Raw genomic sequence first — 25,878 nt, 5'->3', positions numbered from 1 at the left:
GGGGGCGATCGTGAAGGGGGTGGGTGGGGGGGGCGATCGTAAAGGGGGTGGGTGGGGGGGCGATCGTGAAGGGGGGGGGCGATCGTGAAGGGGGAGGGTGGGGGGGCGATCGTGAAGGGGGTGGGGGGCGATTGTGAAGGGGGTGGGTGGGGGGGCGATCGTGAAGGGGGTGGGTGGGGTGGGGCGAGCTTGAAGGGGGAGGGTGGGGGGGCGATCGTGAAGGGGGTGGGTGGGGGGGCGATCGTGAAGGGGGTGGGTGGGGTGGGGCGAGCTTGAAGGGGGAGGGTGGGGGGGCGATCGTGAAGGGGGAGGGGGGGGCGATCGTGAAGGGGGTGGGTGGGGGGGGCGAGCTTGAAGGGGGTGGGTGGGGGGGGGCGAGCTTGAAGGGGGAGGGTGGGGGGGCGATCGTGAAGGGGGGTGGGTGGGGGGGGGCGAGCTTGAAGGGGGTGGGTGGGGGGGGGCGAGCTTGAAGGGGGTGGGTGGGGGGGGCGATCGTGAAGGGGGTGGGAGGGGGGGGCGATCGTGAAGGGGGTGGGGGGGGCGATCGTGAAGGGGGTGGGTGGGGGGGGCGATCGTGAAGGGGGAGGGGGGGGCGATCGTGAAGGGGGTGGGGGGGGCGATCGTGAAGGGAGGGGCTTGAGGGAGGGGGGCGGGGCGATAGCGAGAAAGTGGGCGTGGTCAGAGTGAAAGTGGGCGGGGCTACGGGGGAGGGGTTGGGCGTCGCCCGCGTGACGTCATCGTCGCCCGAGGAACCCGGGGCTGAGTGGTTGTGTAGCGGGTCCGTGTGGTGGTTGCCTCCTGCGGGTCTCGGTAAAAACCAAACCTCAACAATTCTCCCCTTTAAACATTTTTTTTTACACATTTCTTCAAGTTAAGCTTAAAAAAAAACGACCACTCCACAAAGATGCCCAAGAAGAAGCCAGAACCCTTGCAAATCACCCACACGGTCGGAGACTGCGTTCCTGTGGGAAACCCCACCACGTCCACCGAGTGAGTGCATGACAATTGTATTGTTTGTGTTTATTTAGTCGCTGTTTTTCGTTGACGTCGGTTGTCGTGTAGATCTGTGGGGCTCCTTCGTTGAGCTGCGAGAGGTTTTAAAAAAAAAAAATCCGATCGGACGAGGTAACGACGAGGTGATGGGGGGGGGGTCCTCGACCAGGCGAGCTCGGCCGGGAGTTGGTGCCTCCATCCCGGCAGCGATTCTATCCGAGAGTCGGTGTCTCCTGATCCGGCGTTAGGCCTCGGATGCAACATCTGATTAAATGTACATTTAAATTAATTAAATACGATCGCACGAATTAAACGCGATTATCCTTATGCACTACGGACTAAATATATTAAGGTGTGCATAATGCGCATGCCCCCCCCCCCCATTGTCAATCCACTGCTGCATGAAACCCCCCGGGGTGTCGTTTGACCATACTTCACCACTCTGGGTGTGTGCGGGTTTGATGTAGGGGAACCCCAACTCTTGTTCGGATATCACGTTTCGCCCAAGTGGCTTCAAATATGTGCGCGCGTAATGAATTAACCCATCCCCTTGACCGTTACTTTAACATATTTCCGCGTGGATCAGCATTTAAAGTAGCACGTGTCTTCTCTCGGATAAAATAAACAATCTAGAATGCAGATACATCGCATGCACGTCGTGAACAACACCAGTTGGAAGCTTTGTAAATGAGGGGGGGGGGGGGGGTGGACAGTCTAAAGTCGTCCCCATCGCTTCTGCTGTTGTCTTCACTGCTTTAAAGGAAGAACGGACCAGATCCACTCTGCGTCTGAACAAACACTTGAGTGGATAACAACATTTTTCGATTTAAAGCTTTCGTCACTGCAGGGATTCATCTTCTTGGTTTTTTCGGTAAAGTCACGTAGAATGGAAATAATAAAATAATCTTAAATAAAACATAATAAAATAATTCTCACGACGTTTCGGCCACAACGCAAGCAGCCGTCCTGTTCTTCACCTGAGGACGGCTGCTTGCGTTGTGGCCGAAACGTCGTGAGAATTATTTTATTATTTCCATTCTACGTGACTTTACCGAAAGAACCAAGAAGATGGATAACAACATCTTAATTGCATCTTTTAATCTGCTACTATGAATCTACGGGGTCTGGGGTGGGGGTCTCTCTCACCATTTCGCTGCAATTCTTTCACCAGTCTCGTCCCATTCGTCATTCCAGCCCCTAGCCATCATCATGTGTCTTGCCCAAACCCACTTTATTTCCTTAAACAGTCAACATGATACCTTTGTTCACTTGATCCACGTGTTCATCTGGTCTCTTTTAGTGGCATTACAAGCACGCATCTCGTGCTTTCATCGTCGAGTCATGGTTATCCACTGCTGGCTGATGACACAACGTGATGGCTCCGATTTTGCATTTTTTTTCCCTCGTCCAATGTGTTCTATTTCACATCTTAGCGTAGTTCCAAAACATGCATATCCCCATCTTTCTTTTGCGCATTTGTTTTTAGGCATTCGCTCACATATCTGATCCGTAAGTCGTATGCATTGATCGTGAATTTCTTGCACATGCAATATGTGCGTTTGTTCAAATAAGTACCGTTAAAATCAGAGCGACTTTGTGAACATTTTATCAGATGGATATTAGCACCTCTAGCGTTCCATCTCCACGGTGGAGGATTCCTCACTCAGACACTTTCCATACCTGTCAACCCCTTATCAGTGCCCACCTCGTATTGCAGACCAGTTCAGACTTTATTGGTCACCCCGTGCCTCTTATAAATCTCAACGTTTATTCTACAAAGTCCCATCACAGGGTAGAAACACAAACAAATAAACAAAAAAATGTGGCGGTATTGAAACGGCTGTTCGCCGTATGGACCTGAAAACTAAATTTCCCTGCGCTATTCTTTCAATTTATTGGCCTCGGCTGCCTCATTCTACAGCACTTAACCATCGGACATCATCACTTTCTAGATCATATGACGTGTCCTGTCCAAGCTCACTTACCATTCTAGCCCATGTGTTGTTCTCTTTCTGCCAATGGAATTCAAAGCTTGCGATCTCCGCGTGTGCTTTGTAAAGCCTCGGTTCATTTTTTTTTATCTTGTGGTGCTTCTTTAAAGACAAAGATCTCCCGTATAGCCTTAACAGACTATCGGGGCAAGTGCTGTTAGCGAGCAGCACCTATTAAGACCAAAACGGCACACGAGGGGGTGGGTGGCCAGCACCACGCCCGGCCGCCTTTGTCTTTCTTAGTGGCGACGTTATTACGCACCACACCAAGTACTAATTGAGGATGTGTTAAGAGCACACTTGCACAATAACATTCTAATACTGTACATGCATCTGGCCCCGAGGGCACGCCTTTAAATATTTTCAAGAACGGGGTTCTTTTCTGGCATTTGATATCGGATTCCCCTTTAGTTTCATTTGGCTCCGGACTTGATCTGATAAACTCATTGCTCAAATGTGCAAACACACGCATATGTTAAAATGTATTGTCCAAACATCTTCATGCAACAATCCTTCAGAACAGAAGCATTGGGACTGATTTTTCTTAGGATAAATGAAGGACGCTATTGTTTTTCCTACACGTGTTACAAAAGGACCATTGGATTTATAAGTATGAGCAACAAGGACTGTTGTTATTCCAGTGGAGTCATAACATCTTATATTCCTCTTTACAATGTGAACAAAGGCGACATTATTCCCCGTGTGTTTAATTGGCAGCAAGATAACACTTGTGATTGTATTTTTTTTATCCAAGCACATACGCCAAGGGTGTTGTGGGAGTCAATGTACTGCTCAAGTACACTGCACTATGGACCCGACTACCCGATTTCGATTCGCAGGCAGGGCTAAACATTGGCGAGTGCTTTCGAACCTGGTCCTGGACACCAATACCAACACCCACCTGTGCCAGGCCAGGTGCACTGAGTGGCCACGTGAATTATCGAAGGCTCGCTGATGGGAGGTTGCGGGACAGACTCAGGTGCCATGGGTTTGGCTGACTTAGATGACTGGCAGATGCACCAGCTGTAACCCCCCCCCCTCCACCGGCACCCCCCACCCACTTGATAAACCCGTATTGACCAGCATGGTGAAACACAGTGTGGCCAAACAGCCCTCATTATGGACACGGCATAGGGAAGCCTTAATTCATCTAGCAGTGGATTGACAACCGGGCTGTACTGTATACTGAAGCAGGATACTTTCTCCACAACTCAGGCTGTCCGCCTGATGATGCTGGTTGTAGTTACTGGCGAAACGTCGTACTCGAATCGTAAATGTCGTGGGTTTAGTCTTCAACACACCACTGTGCTCAACTCGTAACGAATTGTCATGTTTTGTTTACGTGACCAACCTCACTTATTGGCTGTGTCGGGTGGTGGCGGGTTTAACGACTCAATTATATTTACGCGATCTAACCCAAAAACCTCTATTATGGATACATACATAGAAGCAGGGTTGCCCGTTGACTTTCAACAGCGCTGTATTTGGCCTTTCTCTCTTTGTGTCGACATGCCTGTTCTTTGATACGGTTTGACTCCACATGGCTTCCAATGGCTTTGCATTCGTCACCATTGCGGTGTAGCAACACCTTGTGTGGCTTTGGGAAGGATGACACATGGCAAGGGCATTTACTTAAGGTGGGACTGTTTGCCTGTGGGTGCGTCTGGCAAACGGTTATTCGTTATATACATGGTTAGATTTATGGTGGCAGTGTGTGTGTGTGGTTCACAATGTGTGTGTGTGTGTGTCTTGACGCATGTATGTGGAGAGTGGTGGTGTAGTGGTTGATGCATGTGGTGGCTATCTGAACTGGTTTTCCACCTTCCCTACCTAGCTCGTCTCGGCCTCATGATGCAGTGTGCAGACACCAGCATATGGGAGACGAAAGCAGCCAGGTGTGGTGTTGGCAAAATCACTCCCAAATGTGCAATACCAGTCTTAATCGGTGCTTGCTAAAGTAACATTCCCCATCATTCTTTGTAGGGCATATTTGTATTTTTAGTATGTATATCTATATATCTGTCGCTTTGTGAGTGTGTCTTCGTGTGCGTCAGTATATGCTTGTTCGTGTAGCTCATTGTGTGTGGCTCTTGTGTGTAGATAAGTTCGTGTTTTTAGGTCGTGTGCGTCATTCAGAATGTGGGTTTATCTGTCCCGGAGTCTGTTTCACTATATTGCATTATATGTACATGTGTGTGCGTCATTGTATTTCTAAACATCTCCACATCTCTAAAACAGTATATTTTTCAGTATGTTCTTGTCTCCACCCCCCTCTTCCCATGCATATACTACCGCGGTGTGATGGTTTGCACACAGGTCACCAATTCGTTATCCTGGCGCAGCAGTTGAAACTACGGTGCAGTGTCTCAAATATTCCCCTGCCGTTGCCGTCCCAGCAGTTTAAATAAGTACACAGCACAAGTCAATCCGTAGGTTGCCAGTGTTAGGTTTATTGTGGGTACTCTCTCAAGAGCTCCTTTGAGAGGAAGCTCTTCTGCCAGCTCTGGCATGACCAAGCAATTACAAGACTGCACCTTTACCTTCTTTTAACTTCTCAGCGGATCAGTGTGTCTATGCGGCTGTGTGTGTGTGTGCCTGTCCGATTCAGTCGAGTGGCACTATCTCTTCATCAGCTGCGTAACGTTGTGTGAAAGCTACCTGGCCTATCACTCCATACAAAGCTCCAGACATTCTCTGCCACAGTTATGCCCTCCCTTGTGTTTACAAAACGTGGAGCCCTTTAAGGGAACACATGCACTGGTCTGAAATATTTTTGATGGCCTCCCTACAATCCATTCTGAATGTAAACAGACTTGATTGTGATAATTGGTTCTTTACCCTTCTATCTGGCAACAAAACTGACACCTTTTTGCAAGGAGTCATGTTTGCATAGACCGCAATACCTGCAGTCATAATACAAACAAAAGAACATAACTCTGATAATGTGCACTGTCCTTGAAGTTGATTGGTCCACACCCGAGACAGCTTTCCTTAGAGCCTAGTCTCATATGGGTTGGACCAGATGACGCCAAAAGGCGCACTTTTGGCGTCATCTGGTCCAACCCATATGAGACTAGGCTCTAAGGAAAGCTGTCTCGGGTGTGGACCAATCAACTTCAAGGACAGTGCACATTATCAGAGTTATGTTCTTTTGTTTGTATTATGACTGCAGGTATTGCGGTCTATACAAACATGACTCCTTGCAAAAAGGTGTCAGTTTTGTTGCCAGATAGAAGGGTAAAGAACCAATTATCATATTTTTACTGGCAAATGAGGTCCCCATAGTGTAGACTTGATTGTGTGAGGAGCTCCAGTTCCTTGAAAGATTTGGACACAGCCCCATCAGTGAGCTCCTCGGTCAGGCGAGGTTGTGTTGACTGGGTCATGTAGCCAGCATGCACAGTCACCACATGCCCAAGCAGCTTCCATTTGACCACAGAGAGGGGACTAAACAGGCACAGCACGGGCTAGAGAAGAAATTTACTGTTGTCGTACAGAAGGATGTGAAGCTGATTGGACTTGCGATGACTTGTACCAGTTGTGTCAAGATCGGCCTCTGTGGAGGAGGCTTGTGAAGGATGCTACTGGGTAGTTCGAGGCAGTTGCCCTTCAGCAACAACGGAGGGTGGAGTAGCGACACTCACAACAACTAAAACATAGCACATTAGCATCGTGGCGAGCACAAGTAGTGCACCTGCTCGTCATCTCAGTAAACCCATGGTACTAGGGTCTGTTCTGTGACCTGCCAGCGAGCCTTTTTGACACTTCATGTGGCCTCAAAGTGCACCTCGCCTGGCACATCTTAAATGTGTGGGGGGCGGTGGTGCAATCATTATTGAACTGCGGTACAAACCCAACTACTGGAAATCAATTCCTGCTTGCAGCCAAAATCGGTGACAATTGCTGAGCTGATACTGGACCTCCCCTAGGTGTGTTAGCATCAGCACTGGAGAGACAAAGGCAGCTGGGTGTCAAGTTGGCTAGCCACCCCCTCGTGAACCGTTCCGGCCTTAATCGGTGCTCGCTAACAGGACTTGCCCCAACAGCCTGATGAGGCTATTAGGGGGATATTTGTCTTTGTGCCCATGTGTCCCAGACTATTGTTGGGTGGCCACGTTTTAATGCCATGGAATGCAAGCCCTGAGTTCATCGCCGCCCTCTCCGTCAGGAAGCATTAATCTCCCAACACGGGGGAACGCACAGTAATGCAGACGTTATCATCTGTATGAATGAATATAATATCTCATTGCCTGGAACGCAGCTGCGGTGTAATGGTTCGCGCACTGGATTTGCAATCTGGATATAAGAATAACGTCTGTTGTGTCTCAACACATCGATGCCAACGGTTTTTAAATCCTTTATATTAAGTTCGCGTGCTTGCTTGCTTGCTTAGGACCGTGTAAATCTTTCGGTCGTTTTTTAACCCACTTCCCGTGATCCAATCGAGCTGACATTTTCCACACAGACTCGTTGTGCCAGACAATTAATGTTCGTGAAAAAAAAATTCCCAAAATTGTACACTTTTTAGGCAAAAAAAATATATTTTACATATATTCAAATAGAACGCATTCATGGCTTTGGCTGAACGTCAGAGTGTAAGAGCCCAGAGCGTAACCCCTCCACAGGCCGTGGCGGAGTAGCGCAGTTGGTAGCGCCCTCGCTTCCCATGCCAAAGGTCGCGGGATCGATCCCCGCGTCCTCCACAGGCGAATATATTTTTAAATCCTTTATATTAAGTTCGCTGCCACGCATATAAAGGATTTATAGTGAAAAACTTAGTTTTTACGGGTTATACTTATTTAGTTTCATCAGCCATGTGTGTATGTTCAACTTCTTTCGCGCCGTACATAGCCATCCGTTGATTGGCATTCCATACCTATGCTATCCAGAAGATCTTGGATTGTCCGATGCTATTGGTATGAGCACTTCATTTAAACTTTGGGCGAACCAGAAGTTGCCAGTTCTATTTCTCAGCGCAGCAGTTGATCCAATGTGCAATTTTCTTGAACCCTGTCTCCACGTGTTGTGTCTCCCCAGCAGTATAGAAAAGTTAGCAGGTCACTTGATGTAAGGTAAAGTGTGGGTGCATTCCTCCTCTTAGAAAGACATCTGCGGTAAGCAAGTCGCTGCAGGGCTGCAGCTTTTATCTAATTTTCCATTCGCCTCTGAATTCAAACTCGTGCGTCGTCTATACGTCAAAAGACGTCAGACTCTATATGAAACTGTCATGATTCGTTTGCTTCACTGCTATTAACATACACATACGTGTGAGTGCTGTGGAACGCTGAATACAATATCCACTCGTTTTACACGTGGTCTGCATATGAATGTGAAAGGTTTGGCATACTTGAAATGCTGGACCAGAGTTGATTTCCATAGTAACTGGGGTGAAGAAACAGTTAATTGGTCGATGAATTGAGTAATGCTTTCAATCGTGTGATTTCCTTTATAAAACATTAAAATTACGTATTTACTTTGTTATTCCGCTACTTAAAAAAACTCTCCCCACCCCGTATCCGTTGTGTGAGGGTCAATTGGTGAAATGGGGGGAGGTCCAGAACTGATTCAATTAACACTCGCAATTTGATGTTAGCCTTGGCCAGGAATCGAACTCGCATGGTCGAGTTCACAGGACATTGCACAAACCACTGTGCCAACTCGACCCCCGTAATATCTACTACCTGTTAGCCAGCACAGGTACTCCTCTACTTACGATGGAGATGCGTTACGACGACCCCTATCGTAAGTCGAAAATATCGTAAGTCGAAGATGGCCCAAACTACCCAGGAGTCTTAAAGAATGATGATAATTTAGCAAAACAGAGCAATTTACAGTACCGTACTATAAACAATATACTGTATTAATGAATTACAATACTGTATTGCACAGTAAAATTTAAAGTAAAAAATAAGGTAAATTCTTAGCCTACCTATATGAACTGCAATTTAATAGAACGTTTTTTCAGGAAACAATCCTATCTGCTATAAAATTTTAACATGCATTGAACGTATCATATCGTGGTAACCTTAAAATGAAATCGCTAAAGCTACGTATCATACATATGCATTGAACGTATCGTAACGTATCACATTGTACTGTACTCACCAGAGGTGGGACAAAGTCATTGTTATGCAAGTCCAAGTCGAGTCTGAAGTCATCAAATTCATGACTCGAGTCTGACTCGAGTCCAAGTCACATGACTCGAGTCCACACCTCAGAGGTGGGACAAAGTCATTGTTATGCAAGTCCAAGTCGAGTCTGAAGTCATCAAATTCATGACTCGAGTCTGACTCGAGTCCAAGTCACATGACTCGAGTCCACACCTCTGGTACTCACCAAGATTATTTCCGTCGTCTGCATACTTGAACGATGTTAGGTTGTTGATAGCAATTTTGTCGTATCGCTATCGCCATCGTAAGATCGAAATATCGTAAGTCGAACCATCGTAACTCGGGGACTACCTGTACATTGTCTCATGAATAATAGAGCATGTTATCGATTGAACTCACCCAGGTTTCGTTTGAAAAACCAGTCTGGTGTCGACTGCAATGGGATACCCTCACTTTCCTTAGCGTTGTACAATGAGTGTTTAATAATTAAGCGATTACATGCTTTATGACCATTATGCTTTACACACACACACTTAATAAATGCCTGTCACCTGCTATAATATTTGGATCAAAAAGAAACATTGACACCGACAAAGACGACGGAGCCAAAGAGAGTGCAAAGATAGCTTGGAGTGATGCAGACTTGGGATTACGCTGAGAGATGGAAAGACACACGGAATGGAGAGCATTGCCCTGGTTAAAGACGCAACTTCTGCCTTTAATAAAAGTACATAGTGTTGGGCAAGAGACGTCGCTAGAAAGGAAGATGGCTTGTGGCCGAGACTAACTAATTGAGTGGCAGCCAAAGGTGGTAACGTGCCCGAAAAGATATCTGTCGTGGAGAGAGAGAGCCAAACGTTTGGCTCGTTTACAGATGCAAAGTGGTTTGCTGCATCGCAGGTCTGTGAAATATGGCACAAATGTAGAGGCGTTGATCCGTCAGGAGATGATGCAAAATGATGATGTTAATAATGAAGCAGAATAGAGCCACGGAGTTTAATTTTACTTTCCCATAGGAGACCTTGGCTTGGTACGATTCCACTTGCGATTAATTGATGGGTACAGCTTGCATTTTTGTCGCAGCACTCATGTCGAAATGAAGCCAGGGAGTGCTATTAATGTGATTGGACTTCACGTCCATAAATAGATGATTGATCGATTGCATTGTGCAGGATGTGCACCATTCCAAAGGTTGAATATCGAACGGACGGGAGTTATGTTCTCTTAAGCCCCATCACTTCATTTGCGCATACAAAGGGGCATTGAGATGTAATGCCTACCGTGGGTATCAGTTGTTGATTGGATATCTGCTTCTTATCTGACTTTCTTTGCGTTCACATCACCGTAATTTATATATACCCTCAAATAATGAGAGAAATTATAGAGAACATTTCACATCAAAACCTCCACTCAGCACATCTCAGAGCAATCTCAGTATTATTATAATTATTATTTCACTTGGGCACCCTGGAATGCCTCACTTAGTCTCATGACCCTTTTTCAGGAAGGTCCTGCCAAGTATTCGCAGTATGTAGTGATGGTTGTCATGTAGATTCAAATTGAGTAATTGGCAGGAATTTTTTTTTATTTAGAAAATTGGCACCATGATACCTGGCACACCTTGGCATACTCTTGCTAATGATATCACAGGATTTTAAACGTCCAATGTGAAGCAGACGACCGTATAGTATTTGTATGGTTAATGGTGCCACAGTATTAATCAGGGCGGCCAGGGGATTCAAACCGTTATACTTTTCAAGAATCTGTGAATGCTATAGATGCCCCTAAAAAAATGATTGGGAGAACATTTTCAGAATGATCATTTCGTATCAAGGCGACTAACCCGTCTCCCCACTCTCAACACATGAATCACACTATTTAAACACTCTCAATATGCAATCGCCTGTTGAGAATTAAATGAAGAGGCTCATTAGAAATCAGTGGGGTGTCTATAAATGGATCACCATGCACATTTTTTCGTTTTATTGTAAAAAAAAGTGGTTTGCGGAACTTGCGAATACAGTCCAGTAGCAGGCAATTTTTGTCATAAACCGATTTTTTTTCACAACCCCATTGCACAACGCTTTATAAATAGCACATGTGTAACAAAAATCTAGTAAATTGTTTTGTATAGCTTTTGTGCATTGTTCAGTACTTTTAAGAGTATTTTGAATTGCGAAATACAATAAAACCTTGGATTGCGAGCATAATTCGTTCCGGAAACGTGTTTGTAATCCAAAGCACTCGTATATCAGTTGTGATCACGTGACACTCAGCAGACAAAGCATATACACGTACTACTCGTATTGCAAGACCTCGCTCGTTTATCAAATTAATATTTATTTTAAAAATTTGCTCGTCTTGCAAAACACTCGCAGACCAAATTACTCGCAATCCAAGGTTCTACTGTATACATTATTTGGTGCTTGGTGGTCGACAAATATGTTTAGAGGTTCGACATTGGTACGCGAGTCAAATTTGGTTGGGAACGACGGCCCTCGAGACACCTGGTCAAGTTGATCATAGGGTCACCCCAAAACTTGGAGGCAACTACGTAGAGAGGACATACTTGCAAATATGCATATACGCATTTTTCTCTGACCTCTACCCGTCGGCGCTTGCACTGCCGATTACGTAATTAAATACTTCCAAGGACAATTCCACGTGTTGGGGAGCATCACATAATCCATGCATATGCAGAGTTTTTCTCGTTTTAAATAAAAGCAAATCAACACTGGGCAGAGTGGATACCTGGTGGTGGTGGGCACGTGCGACGGCGGAGGTGAGGATAATCCCTGGATGGTTGCGGCTTACTCTGGTGACGCCAGCGTTGAACTTTGAAACAAGCGTCTGCACCGGCTGGCTCTAGTCCTCAGATCGTTTGGCAGCATGGTTGTTGGGAGTGGTGGGGGGAGGGAGGTGGTGGTGCTACAATCACAAGTTAGAGACATCATATTGATTTCTAATAAAAGTAAGTAGGCTTGGGCAGGACACATCCTGGCTAGAATGGACGATGGGACTGGAGCTGAGACTAACAACGGCGAGTGGCAGCCAAAGTAAGGAACAGGCCCCCCGTGAGTGTGCGATGCAGGGAAATGGAGCAATGCAATTCATTCTAGATTTGAAGCTTTCGTGACTGCAAGGATTCATATTCTTAGGTTTTTTCGGTAAAGTCACGTAGGTTATGTAGCCTATTACCATCTACATGGCAGAGGCTCGGTCTCTTTTGCAGCATTTGTTATGTAGGCTAGGCGTTAGTCACAAACCGCACCTCTCCATAACAAAGGCTCAGTCAATTGTTATGCAGTCTATTCTTAGTCTTAAGCCTCACCTTACCATATTAATAAAAAGTGTGCCGTTCCTGGCCCTGCCCCCCTCAACCATTATATATACGGAGTGGTATCTCTTGTAATCCCTCATTTACTTGATACAGCTGTCGGGCTGTGACGGTTCCACCTGAAGACGGAAGCTTGTGTTGCCTCCGAAACGTCATGAATTTTATTTTTATTTTACTTTTATTAATTTAAATTTTTTACCTACGTGACTTTACCGAAAAAACCTAAGAATATCAATGCAATCCACTCGTATGCAGGAGCGAGTGGACTCGTTGCAACGCAGAGGTGGGTGTGAGAAAGGGAGTTTGCGCAATTGTGCTTTCCGCCTTTGCCATTGATCACCGAATCAAGGTATGGCTGCAGCCCTGCGATTGTTTATTGATGCCACTGCTGGCCGAAGGGCCTGCAACTCGAGGGAGGTCTAAAGAGCCCCTCTAGAGCAGCGGTCTCCAACCTTTTTGGCACCAGGGACCGGTTTCGTGGAGGACAATTTTTTCACGGACCGGGGAGGTGGGGGGGTCATCATTGGGTCTTTGCCCCTTTTCAAAGAAGCTCTCCAGTGAGGTTTGTTTTTTACTCATTTTGGCTAGGGTTAGCTTGTGGGCTCACCAAAACTGTGACTGAGACAAGTGCGCAGTGCGGGTAAAAGGCGCGGACGGAAGTGGTAAATAAAATCATGGGGGGGGGCCACGCGCGGACTCACCGCTCTCACCTCCTGCTGCTGTGCGGTCCGGTTCCTACCAGGCCACGGACCGGTACCGGTCTGCGGCCCGGGAGTTGGGGACCCCTGGCCTAGAGGGTTATTTAGGCCTACTCTTCCACACGTGCCAGATATCTTGGAAGAAATTGGAGTACCCACGCCTTACCCCACCTCTGACCTGCGATCAACTTTTAACTATTATATTCTTTGGGTCTTTCGGTAAAGTCACGTAGAAAAAACAACAACTGTTGGTGTACCTAGCTATACTGCTGGGCAGACAACGCTCGGGAGGGGATTTAATTAAACTGTCCCATTATTTTAACTGTCGTGCCAGGAAATCTAATCCGGCGAATTTTGGATTGCAGTTCCAGTGTGCTAACTGTTATGCCATGGCAGCGGCATTCGTCTGCAAAGCCGAGTGAAATATGAGTAGCGACAGAGGGTGCACCAGATTTGGCCGTCGCTGCTGCTACCGTGGGGATTTGTAACCAGACCTTCATCCCGACACAGCGAGCATACCGCCGTTTAATTAGCCTTCTTCAATCAGTCGTGGTTAGGATCTTACCGGTTGCGCAAGGGCCGTTTCCTTGAAGTGCGTGTGAAGAGGGTTCGTAGCCCTCTCGCTCTCTTCTCTCAGCCATCCTCGCTGTCCACTCCCCGCCCTTAATAAGGTCCAGTCTCAAAGATCACTTTGTTCACTGCCTATGACTGCCTCTCTCTATTAACTCTCCAAGTTGCTCAGGAATAGAGCAAACGGAGAGACTCGCCTCTGCCATAGTGATGTAGAATTGTCGCCACTCTTGATTACAGTGCTGTAAACAAGACACGAGCACCGCCTTAATGCGCATTCACGTGAGAAATCACTTTGACTTTCTCTATAAAACGAATGCCCCCACGGTTTCTGTTACATCGTCTTGAGATGCGGTTGCATTTAGACTGGTGCTTTATTCGAAATCCGCGTTTTTGTCATCTTAACCTCATGGTGGGAAATGGTGGTGGGTAGCTGCAGGGCCGTCTCCTGCCCACGGCCCCAAAGATTCTCCATCTGTGCTCGTGGTCGTATTCTCCACTCTCGGGATAAACCGTGACCTCCGCAAGGGGGCAGGTCACCGAATTATTATTTAATACTGCCCCGGCGACGGTGCGAGGACAGCAGCGGCGCTGGCCGGAGTCACAAGCAGGTTTGTGCGCACGTGACCACTTTCTCGAGCCCTCTGTCATGCCTCGTTGGTATCTGTCGTCGAGGCCAGTTAGACCGGGTAAGTTATATCCTGTGACCCCCCCCCCCACCAAGAGCACCAACACCAATTCCTGTGGGTTTAGATTAATGTTGGATTGCCTTTATGCGGTGGCAATTAGATATGAGATGATACGTAGATTCATCGATTACCTAAAAAAATTACACTTAAAAAATATGCAACCAATTGTGCACGTGGGAATGTATTATTTATGATGCATACAAACGATGGGCTCTGAGTAGAGTAAAAGTGATTTGCTGGTCAAATTAGCACTGAGGCTGGTGCTCATCGTGTTGACAGCCCTGAGCCAATGGTGATTCCACATTCCCATGGTGGGGGATTGTCTACCCATCAAGGTAACCACTGTTGACTTGCCACAAGCTGGAAATCATTTGATTAGCCTCAGAGTGATGATGGCACCGAATCAACCCCCAACCAGGATTTGAACTTGTGATTCTCCGTTTGTGGTCCGCTCGCTCTACTGCTTATCAGCCTATAGCTCATTTAGGCCAATGAAGTGAACAGGACTGCATAAAGTGAAACTGTGTACGAGAGAGAGTACAATTGGGATTTTAAAAGTGGTGGGAAACATTTTTTATCCTCGTTTACCTGCATCATGGAAACAAAGTCATCGAATCACAGGGGACGTAAATTGTTCCAAGCTTAACGTTATAATTATCAACAGTGGTTGTCGCACTGCCCTAGCTTCCTGCGTTCGATTCCCGGCCATCGGTAACGTCAGTCGGGTTGCACGATAATTGCTCGCCATAAATGCATTGAATTGTGGAAGGAACAATTATCGTCGTTGTGTACAGGGTGGAGCCAGAGGCACAGTTGGTTAGTGCACTAGCGACCCATGTTCGATTCCGCACCACAGGTATCATCAGAGACGGTGCTTAAACCTCTTGTCACCAAACCGCGGTTGCAAGTCAAATGGACCCCATGACCAACCAAACAACACCGCGTACGGAGGCCTTCATCCTACGGTGGATTGACTACGGTTGATGAAGATGATAATAGTTTGTAATTTGGCCACATAAACACCTACGAGGAGGTGCTGCCATTCACCAGTGTTTCATTAAAATCGTTAATTATTCAACTGAATCACAACCCTGCATTGCAACGATTCATACAATCACAAGGGGTAGATAGGTGGGGGTTTGTGATCCTTTACATGCCAATATAAGGTGCCACTTGGGAAAAAACATTGAGTGGCGTGTTATTTTGGCTTTTGCTTTGAAATGCCATTTGGTCGCATGCATTCAAACAGTGCAGAGCAATAGGACTTTGCCAAAACTTGCATTTAACGTGGTAAATTTCTACTCTTTCTATACGACAAAACGCCACTCGCCACGATCAGTCCACTGCTGGATGAGGGTCTACTCAAGCTGCTCCGCCGTCTTTTGTGGTCCCGGGATTAACAGGCCACTTTGCATTCAAGTTGCTTTTATGCCTTGATCTCCACGGTGGACATCCCCTCGGGCGCTTTCCTCTCCTTTTCGCTGACCCTCCTTCATTGTCTTCTCAACCACTGGCCATCATCCCTGCCCAAGGCCACTTTTCATCATGGTCAATACAATCGTATCTGACTCGCCTCTTCTCTCGGATCCACGTGCTCATTTTTTTTCTCAATGTAATTTATAGACAGCGGAACACGTGGATCGCCGTAATTCCAAATGCGCACCTCTCCATACTTCTTTGTGTGCTATTTTTCAGTTAGACGGGTCGTTGTCATCATAATAGTTATTTATTTACCCAGGAAGCCACACCGAGATCCGAGGAATATTTTTCAGAAGGGTCCTGCATTGGGCATTTATATCAAGATGTTTTCACCCAAATAATGTGTGGACATACATTATATAAGTTATTGCATTCTTATTATTACACGTGGGTGGCAACCCGCACGTGCGAGGGGGCAACACTTTATCTCATACAGATGGGACGTATGGTGATTAGTCTATGCTTCCTATACCACCATCTCTTGATGAGCTCAGGTATTGCACCTTGATGCCCATGGGAAGAGAGGTTTTCTACGTTTGTGTGAGCCACCAACCGTGGCCTCCACGGTGCTGAATTGCAGGCCTGCGCCGCCACTGCCCGGCAGTCGGACAAAGAGACGCGCTGCAGGACACAGTGAGTTATGAATTAAAATACAACAGGGATGATGGTGTGCATGTGGGCCCTGCCAATCCTGCAAGGTGCCAGTGATGGCATTCTGCGTCAGGGAGGGAGATTCCATCGCTGCCAAGTATTTGGCGCAGTCTCCCGCGGCTGTCGGCTCTGCGGCATGAAGAGTTGCGCCGAGCCCATATTGATGAGCCGGTGGTACCAAGGCACCCAGGCTGCATACATGGCTCACTTGGCAACGACGGGCATAATGAGATAGTCGCGTAAATGAATTGGACGTTGCTCTTGTCAATCAATGCAAGTGCTGCAGCAGTACGTGCTACTGCAATGGCGTTACTGTGGCCTTTTTTATCGTAAAAAAGTGCCACTGCCGGAATTCTCAGCAAGTAGCCATGAACAAAGACCACATAACTCCCATACTCCAGTCGCACCACTGGCTCCCAATCCAAGCCTGGATCAAGTTATAAATCGCACTTGCCATTTTCAAGGTCCTCTCTCATCTCAAGTTCAAGTTCATTTATTAGGTATAGCCCTGTGAGCCATTCGGCTTTTGAATCGGGTGCAACCGCAACAAACAAAAAAAGAAAAACATGAACAAGAAAACATCTTAAAGTGACTGACTAAGTGCAAACAGAAACAACAAAAATTCCAGAAAAAAAGCACCGTACACCAACGCTGTGTGCAAAAATCCCAGTGGGATGCAAGTCAAACAACAACAACCACAAGACAACTTAGATTATGGCCATCAGGCTAACTCCGTACTACAACAAACAAACATGGCCAAACCAAAAAACTTTTCGAAATCACCAAAATAAAGCCATAAAAGCAATGTAACAGTGATCATAGGAACTGTGACCGAATTTTCACAATAAACGACATAAACAACATTTACCACCAAACCCTGCAGCCATAGCTGGCTGCATGAGTCACTCCACAACATCAGGAGCATCAGTCGGAGTATCAAATTTTTCAATGCACCTTTAAGATCAGCACACTAAATCAAAACACAGATAATACTTTGCAGCGGTCTACTTTGCAAGCAGTCTACTTCCCTCCATACACACCCTTATCTCTCTTCTCCTGATACAGAAGTTTCTTAAAACCCCCCTCCTCTGTTCACCCAGCAGTATATTGGGTGCACAAAAATGTGTCGATTGGCGGGTTGTATGTGGTGGGGTAAAGTGTGGGTACTCCCACTCCTTCTAAGACGTCTGGTCAGCGTGGAAGAGTAGGAGATTAGGACCAAATACCCCTTTGAGGGAGGGCTCTCCATCTCTCCATACCTCTCCTTCTCGTGGAGGACCCTTCGTCAACAGAGGCCAAGGGTTCATAATTCGACAGCTCTAAACCACCACCAGTCGGCTTTTTTCTGTCGGTGTCAAATTACCCCACCCTAACCACCCCAGTCTATCCCTTATGCACTCGTTGTTCTGCTCAGGCTCACGGGTCCAATACAGATTTCCGATTATTTTTCTTTCGTACGGCTGCTGATGTAGATGCAGAGCAACTACATTTTCACATTGAGGTGGTCAAGCCAGATAACCGTGTAAGGAGTAGCGGAGCGTATCGCTGCAATGCTTCCTTCGTATTTGTGGATCGGGCATTGCAATGCCCTATAATTGATCATAATTGGGCATTGTATATTTCTGATTGAGGTGCTGTGATGGTCTTTTTAACCAGTGTGAGCTTTTTCAATAGCAAATCGCACATCTTTTTAAAAGCTGAAAGGCAGAGATTTCTGAAATGCGCAGTGGGCTCAAAGGATTTTTGTTTTACTCTGAGAGAAAAAGTTAATCATTGCCCTTTGCAACCACAATTCGTGCCATTTAATTGAAAGAGATTTTTTTCCGTTGCCAAAAAAGTTTTTTTTGGGTCAAGTTGAAACCACCGCGACGATCGCCGTCAGCTGTCGCCTCTGGGAAATGGTCGTTCCTCGCCGAGTGCGGTTTCTGCGAAAGGCCCGTTGCACGCAGACGGAACGCATTGTGGAGCGAGCGACGTGTGCGAGTGGGAGCCAAAGGCGCGTGTGACCTTGACGCGCTCCAACTTGCGCTCCCCGGCAGTGTCGCGGGCGCGATCGGCGGCTGTCGGTGAGGCTTCTTTTTCGACTCGCCGTGGATTTGTCAGCCTGATCTTTGGAGCAATCGCCATGGCTTTGCATAATACTTTTTTGATATCTATATATTTGAAACGCAATAAAACATGGAGGAGGACCTGGTTGGTTCATGGTCAGGGCAATCAACCGGCACCACTAGGGTTCGAATCTGGGTGAACGTCACAGGATGATTAAACCGGGTTTGTCACACGTAGCGAGTTTATGCTCTCAGTGCAGTAATGAATTGCTAACTTTGACTTTTTTTCTTGAATTGGAAACGAAACTTCCCTCCGTGGGGATGACAAATCCTTGTTTGACTGTCCTCTGCTGAATACAGTCCAGTACAACTTGGATTTTTACAGCTACAAAATGCAACCATTTCTCAAGATGCTGTAGAGAGCATATATATATGTTGAACTTCTTTTGCACCGTACATTGCCAACCGTGCTAATCGGTGGTGCGTGGGAAGGGCAAATAAACTAAAAGCAAAAAATCGGTTCTCGATAAATGAGTTTCCAATCGAGATTTAAAAGTGCGTAGCTCCAGTGGCTTCTGAATGGGCATCCTGGAGAAAGAGGAGGCTTGTTTACTGCATAAGGAAAAGGAGACGGTCATAAGCACAGCGGAAAAGAGGATGATTTTGAGCCTGGATTTGCACATGGGCTCTTCAGCACTGATGGCAAAGGGAAGCGAGATCCAGTCAAGGGTGCCTAGCATCAGAGAGGAATTGACCTCCCCATTGAGCAGAGATTGATTGAGATGGGTGTGGGTTTGTGATTGTAAAGGTCTGTGGTCGAGTTAGAATGTTGGATAGTGTGTCATTGTGGTGGGGATACTGTTGTCATCTGTCATGGGGTGGGTATCCTGTGTTATGGTTGCATGGTTGGAACCGGGCTAAATTCTATGTCTCCTTGGGCACGGGTAACAAGATGCCAAAATTACTAGGTTGGAACAGAAGGGAATTGATGCTTGGGAAAGACTGGACCAACAAAAACCACAATGGAAAGTGAAACACCCCAGTTGTGTGAACAAAAAGAGGGTCACTTGAGAGGATCTCCGAAGTAGTTCTGCGTTACCAACTTCTGCGGCCATTTTCTAACACTTTGGCAGTACGTGTTGCTTCCTGCAAAGATTTTCAAACGAACACTTTGCCGCTCTGCATCACACCGAATTAGAACAAAATTTGGGGGCACAAACAAAAAAAACAATCGTTGACATCAGCTCCTGTGCAGCAGGATTGTTGCATCATTGCATCGCAGGGGAATGGCAAAGGCTTGGTGAGGCCTTCATCCAGCAGTGGATTGACCATGGCTGCTGATGATATGTAGGCCTGTAATTATTGGACTGATTGTCACGATTCAGGTTTGAGGTTCAAATAATTATTTTACATCGGGGTGCGTTGTCACACCTCCCGTGGCTGCATGGATCGCATGAACCAATCGCAAACAACAAATAATCATTTACAGCTCTTTGTCAATCCACCGCTGTACAAAGACCTCAACACGCCTTGTCGGCCGTAGGAGTTGTTTAACCAGAGCCTCACCAGGCTGGTCACAAGTGATATATATATAGAAGGGAAATTTGTGAATATGTGTATCTGTTCAAAATGTTTAGTATACTACCCGACATGCAACAAACTGGAAATTTGGCATGTGGGTACTTTCCAGATTGTACACCATGCAAAAATGATAAAAATACACCTTTGTATTTGGGGGGGGGGGGGGGGGGCGCAATAATGGATATATTTTGCACGGCAAGTGAGCTGTGACGTCACATCTCTGTCATGTCACCCGCATGCGGAAGCGTCACGCAGTGTGCCTGCTGATGTCACGCATCCCCCCCCCCCCCCAACCCTCCGCGAGTAAAGTGCCATACAAATGTGTTGCAGGTCTAAGGCGTTCTTCGCGCAGCATTGCTGCTTTATTATTTGAGTCGTTTACTGCCGTACGCACCCTGAAAGTTGTGTGTGTCTGCAGCAAGCGCGTGTATGTCTACCTATGGACGCGCGCTACGAAACCGGCGACCCGAGTTCGATTCCCGCTCACGGCCACCACCGGTGACGATTATTTGAACCGGTCCTGGGCCTCCTAGGTCGACTCAGCCTCATACGAGTAACTCGTGGTGTGTGAACATCGTCACTGGGGGGACAAAGGCGGCCGAGCGTGGTGAATCCAAGTCCCGGGCGAAGCCAGGTAGTAAAGCTAGTTTACTTATAAACGGTTCAGATATCACCTCTGGCGTGGAATCGAACTCGCGTGGTCAGGTTGGTAGTGCAGCGTGCTCACCAGACCGGTCCCAAACACCCACCCCGTGGTTTTTATCCCCTCCCCGTTGCCAGCTCACCGGAAACACAAACCGCGGCAAGCACGCACGCCCGTGTCATCGACATTTGACTGGGATCCGATCGACGATAATGTTTTTTTGCGTTGAGAATGAATCTGCGGCGAGGCGGAAGAAAAATATAAACGAAATCGCATGGCGTGTCACGGCTGGTTTTGTGGGAAATGCGGAACAGCGTCCGCGTGTGTGCGAGCGGTGTTCTAATTCACCACGGCTCAGGTAACATTGGATTCATGACTCATGAATCAGGCAATGTATGTTTTATGATGAAAATAATACTGCCACGTGCCCCATCTCGTCATTGTTGAACCCGGTTAGTACTTGGATGGATGGGCGACCGCATCACAAATAACCAGGTGTCGTAAGCTTTTGCTGCAAAATAGCCAGGAGATGACATACCAATAATGGATTTGTGAATCTCTCTGTGTGGAGATGTCCACTTCACCTCCTCATGTGCTTGGTAGGGTTTCCCCAGCTTCTCTGGTATCTCCTCTCTCCTGAAGCCAAACTTCACTTTCACGGAATTGGCCAAATTTTCCCAATGCAGGATCCTCCTGAGCCACAGGTCTTGAGACTCAAGTGTAATTATTCCTGGGTAAGATAATTGGTTTTTTTTGCCCTTCTATCTGGCAACAAAACTGACACCTTGTCATGTTTGCATAGACCGCAATACCTGCAGTCATAATACAAACAAAAGAACATAACTCTGATAATGTATGCACTGTCCTTGAAGTTGATTGGTCCATACCCGAGACAGCTTTCCTTAGAGCCTAGTCTCACATGGGTTGGACCAGATGACGCCAAAAGGCGCACAACTCAAAGACAATGCACCATCAGAGTATGAGAGCTTGGGACAAGCATCTACACTATGGGAACCTCATTTGCCAGTAAAAATATGATAATTGTTTTTTTACCCTTCTATCTGGCAACAAAACTGACACCTTTGTAGATTCCTGGGTAAGTTAAGAACATTATTATTATCATCACCATTTATAAACAGCATCCCCTCCTGGCAGACTAATGATCACTTCATATTAAATGTTTTTGGGTTGGATCGCATAAATATAAATGTGTCCCAACCATACTCTTTGGTTCTTTCGGTAAAGTCACGTAGGTATAAAATAAATCAATTAAATCACGACGTTTCGGGCGCAATACAAGCTTCAGCAATTGTTTCTTGCTGTGGTTGTCCCACCTGATGACGGACGCTTGTGTTGCGCCCGAAACATCGTGATTTTATTTAATTTCTTAAATTTTATAGCTACGTGACTTTACCGAAAGAACCAAAGAGTATGGATCCCTGCAGTCACGAAAACTTCAAATCTAGATTTGTGTCCGAACCCTTCGCCACCCGACACAGCCAGTAAGGTTTGTGAAGTAAATTAAACGTGCCAATTAGTTACTGCTTCAGCCCACCGGCTTCAGGTGGATTGTTTCACTGTTTTGGCAAATCGCCCGATGATGCTGGATGTAATTACCAGCGAAACATTGTTCTTAAATTGTAAATGTTGTGGATTTACTCTCGAACACAGCGGTCGGCTGAAGTAGTAAACTAATTGGCACGTTAAATTTCGATTTAAAGCTTTCGTGACTGCAGGGATTCATCTTCTTGGTTCTTTCGGTAAAGTCACGTAGAAGGGAAGTAATAAAATAATAAAAATAAAACATAATAAAAAAAATTCTCACGACGTTTCGGCCACAACGCAAACAGCCGTCCTCAGGTGAAGACCAGGTCTGTCGGGGAGACAGCGTCTGCATGAGAGTCGGGGAGACAGCGTCATTCAGACGCTGTCTCCCCAACAGACCTGGTCTTCACCTGAGGACGGCTGCTTGCGTTGTGGCCGAAACGTCGTGAGAATTATTTTATTATGTTTTATTTTTATTATTTTATTACTTCCCTTCTACGTGACTTTACCGAAAGAACCAAGAAGATAATTTGCACGTTTTGTTTACGTGACGAACCTTACCGGCTGTATCGGGTGGTGGAGGGTTACGACACATTTATGCTTACGCGATCTAACCCAACAACCTTAAGTTTGAATAAGTTTGGTCGCGAAAGCCTACGTATTGAACGAATGCTCACTTTTCGATTTAAAGCTTTCGTGAATGCAGGGATTCATCTTCTTGGTTCTTTCGGTAAAGTCACGTAGAATGGAAATAATAAAATAATAAAAATAAAACATAATAAAATAAGTCGGCTGCTTGCGTTGTGGCCGAAACGTCATGAGAATTATTTTATAATGTTTTATTTTTATTATTTTATTATTTCCATTCTACGTGACTTTACCGAAAGAACCAAAAGATGAATGCTCACTTGCTGACAGTTGCTGCATTCACCTTGTGCCACGCAGGGCACAGCTGCTGTCGGGGCGTCCGTCCCCTGCCACACGGCGTCTCGAGATTGTTACCCCACTTTGTGAAACGTCGTGTGAATATTAATATTAAGTGATGGACGTCTGGATTGGGCAAGTAGCGGTGAGAGGCTACGGCTTGCTGGAGGCAGTCATCGAGGAAAGAGTCTGTGAGGAAGGGAGAAAAAAAACCGATGATGCCAGCGGACGGGTGTGTACGGACAGGCGAGGAGAGCAGTGGGAGGTGGAGCGACATTGAAGAGAGAATTGTCCATCGGACCTGTCTGCAGGCGGAAACACCGAGTGAATTAAAATGATGGTGATGATTAAGTCGTCGAATCGCTCCTTCACAGGGCCAACCTGGAGGAGCTGCAGAAAAAGCTGGAGGAGCTGGATCTTGACGAGCAGCAGAAGAAGCGGCTGGAGGCGTTCCTCACGCAGAAGCAAAAGGTGGGCGAGCTCAAGGACGACGACTTTGAGAAGCTGAGCGAGCTCGGCGCCGGCAATGGCGGCGTCGTCACGAAGGTCCTGCACAAGCCCTCGGCGCTCATCATGGCTCGCAAGGTGAGGCCGCTCACGCACCAACCCCCCGCCTTCTCGCGCTCACCACCTCGTTACTTGCTCATCCTGTCATGCTTTTACTCCTTCTCAATTGCCTCCCCCCCCCCTCTTGCCCCACTCGCTTTCACTCACCGCCCGTACCCACCACCACCACTGCCCATGCTCGCCACACACGCTATGTATGTAAATGATGCATGGATTCATCGGTAGCCCTGACACTTGCACTAGCCCTGACACTGGCTGTAACACTCACACTGACATGAGCCTTGACATTCACGCTGACACGAGCACTGACACTGGCATGCATCCTGACAGTAGCACTGGCACTAGCACTGACACTGACACTACCCCTGACACCATGACACTTATCCGTAAATATATAATACTTGAAAACATGCAGATAAAAAGATGAATTTAGTATTTTGGGAGATCATCGCTGTCACTTGATGTAAATGTGGAATAATATCATGAATTTACCCTCCCTTCTGTGCGACTCCTTATCCATGATAAAACAGATATTATAAGAGGAAAAAGGAATGTGATGCTGCCTTGGTGTGTAATGGTTAGCGTACTGGACTGGCAATAGAGGTCGCTGGTTCAATCTGCCGGCATCGCAGTTGAAACTAAAATCGCATCCGCCTCTGTCCTCTAAAATGGGTACAGCACAGGTGAGTTGATCGCCAGGTGGCTTGTGGTGGGGTTAAAGAGTGGGCCCACTCCCTGTCCAGGATCTGAGACCCGGCATGCACAAGTAGGCAAAAATAGCCTCTCGAGAGCTTTCCTCTGTGAGAGGAAACCCTTCTGCCAGCAGTGACGTGAGTAAGCCAATTGCGGGGCTGCACCTATCACCTTCACCGATTGGCTCTTCTTCTTTAGTGCTGCCTAACGGCATGTGCGACTTCACGATGATATTGGTCCCGGCCTAGCACGGCGTGTCGAGTTTGTGCTGTTGTTAATTGTAGCCATGTTTTGATGTTACTGAGCCATGTCGTTTATGGCCGTCCTGGTCGTTTTTTCCCTTCGATTTTTCCTTCCAGGATTTGCTTTAATAGCTGGTAATTGTGGTCGTTTCGGGCAATGTGGCCTAGGTAGTAACACTTCCTGCTAATGATGGTCTTCAGCAGTTGCCTGTCAGTGCCCATATCTTGCACAACTTGTGTATTGGTGGTTTTGGCTGTCCATGGGATTTTCAGCATCCTTCGATAATGCCACAGTTCGAAAGCTTCGAGCCTTTTTGTTGCTGTTGTCAGTGTCCACGTCTCTACTCCGTACAGCAAAATTGACCAGATGTAGCATTTCAGTGTGCACAGTTTCAGTGATGTACTCAAGTTGCGGTCTGCAAGGGGTGTTTTCCATTTAATAAATGCTTGCCTTGCTTGTTCAATTCTGCTCTTAATTTCGACTTCATGGTTCAACTGATCGTCAATGATTACACCAAGGTATTTAAATCGGTGTACTTGTTCCAATTTTTCGCTGCCCATATTTGACTCTCTGCGGCAACCTCGTCCAAGATTTGTTGTAAGTCTTGTTCCGAATCGGCCAGCAGTGCAGTGTCGTCGGCATACCTGATGTTGTTGATGTATTGTCCATTGACTTTAATACCAATGTTTTTATCTGTTAGTGTTCGATCAAAAATCTGCTCCGAGTAGATGTTGAAAAGACTCGGTGACAGTGGGCAGCCTTGTCGTACACCTTTTTGTATTGGTGTTGGGTCTGTCAATTCGTTGTCATATCGGAGTTGGGCTGTTTGCTTCCAATAAAGAGCAATGATGAAGTTGATGTCGTTTTTATATAGTCCCAGTTGTTTTAATAGACCTGCTAGTCGGTCGTGGTCTACTGAGTCAAAGGCTTTCTCGTAATCTATGAAGCAGATGTACACTTCTTTCTGATGTTTGTAGCATCGCTGTAGTAGTATCTGTAGAAGGAAAATTGCTTCTCTTGTGCCTAGTCCTTTGCAGAAGCCAAAATGTGTGTTATTCTATGCATCTTCGCATGTGGAGCGTATGCGCTGTTGGATCACCTTCAGGAAGACTTTCA

The 25,878-nt window shown here is 46.6% G+C and overlaps 1 protein-coding gene across 1 annotated transcript in view; it reads left to right on the top strand.

Annotated features, from left to right (window-relative positions):
• The first annotated feature begins 747 nt into the window (after positions 1–747).
• LOC133355212 (dual specificity mitogen-activated protein kinase kinase 1-like) overlaps positions 748–25,878 on the top strand; it is a 54,633-nt gene continuing 29,502 nt past the window's right edge. The window contains exons 1-2 of the mRNA XM_061572575.1: positions 748–990; positions 23,634–23,844. Of these exons, the coding sequence (XP_061428559.1) occupies positions 905–990; positions 23,634–23,844 (297 nt within the window). The 5' untranslated portion in view covers positions 748–904. The remainder of the gene's footprint in view (positions 991–23,633; positions 23,845–25,878) is intronic.

This window comes from Lethenteron reissneri, chromosome 50 (assembly GCF_015708825.2).
Source record: "Lethenteron reissneri isolate LAM-NWPU_2019-01 chromosome 50, ASM1570882v1, whole genome shotgun sequence".
Classification (NCBI taxonomy): domain Eukaryota; kingdom Metazoa; phylum Chordata; class Hyperoartia; order Petromyzontiformes; family Petromyzontidae; genus Lethenteron; species Lethenteron reissneri.
Note: the sequence above shows the minus strand (reverse complement) of the source record. Positions and strands in the feature narration are given on the sequence as shown.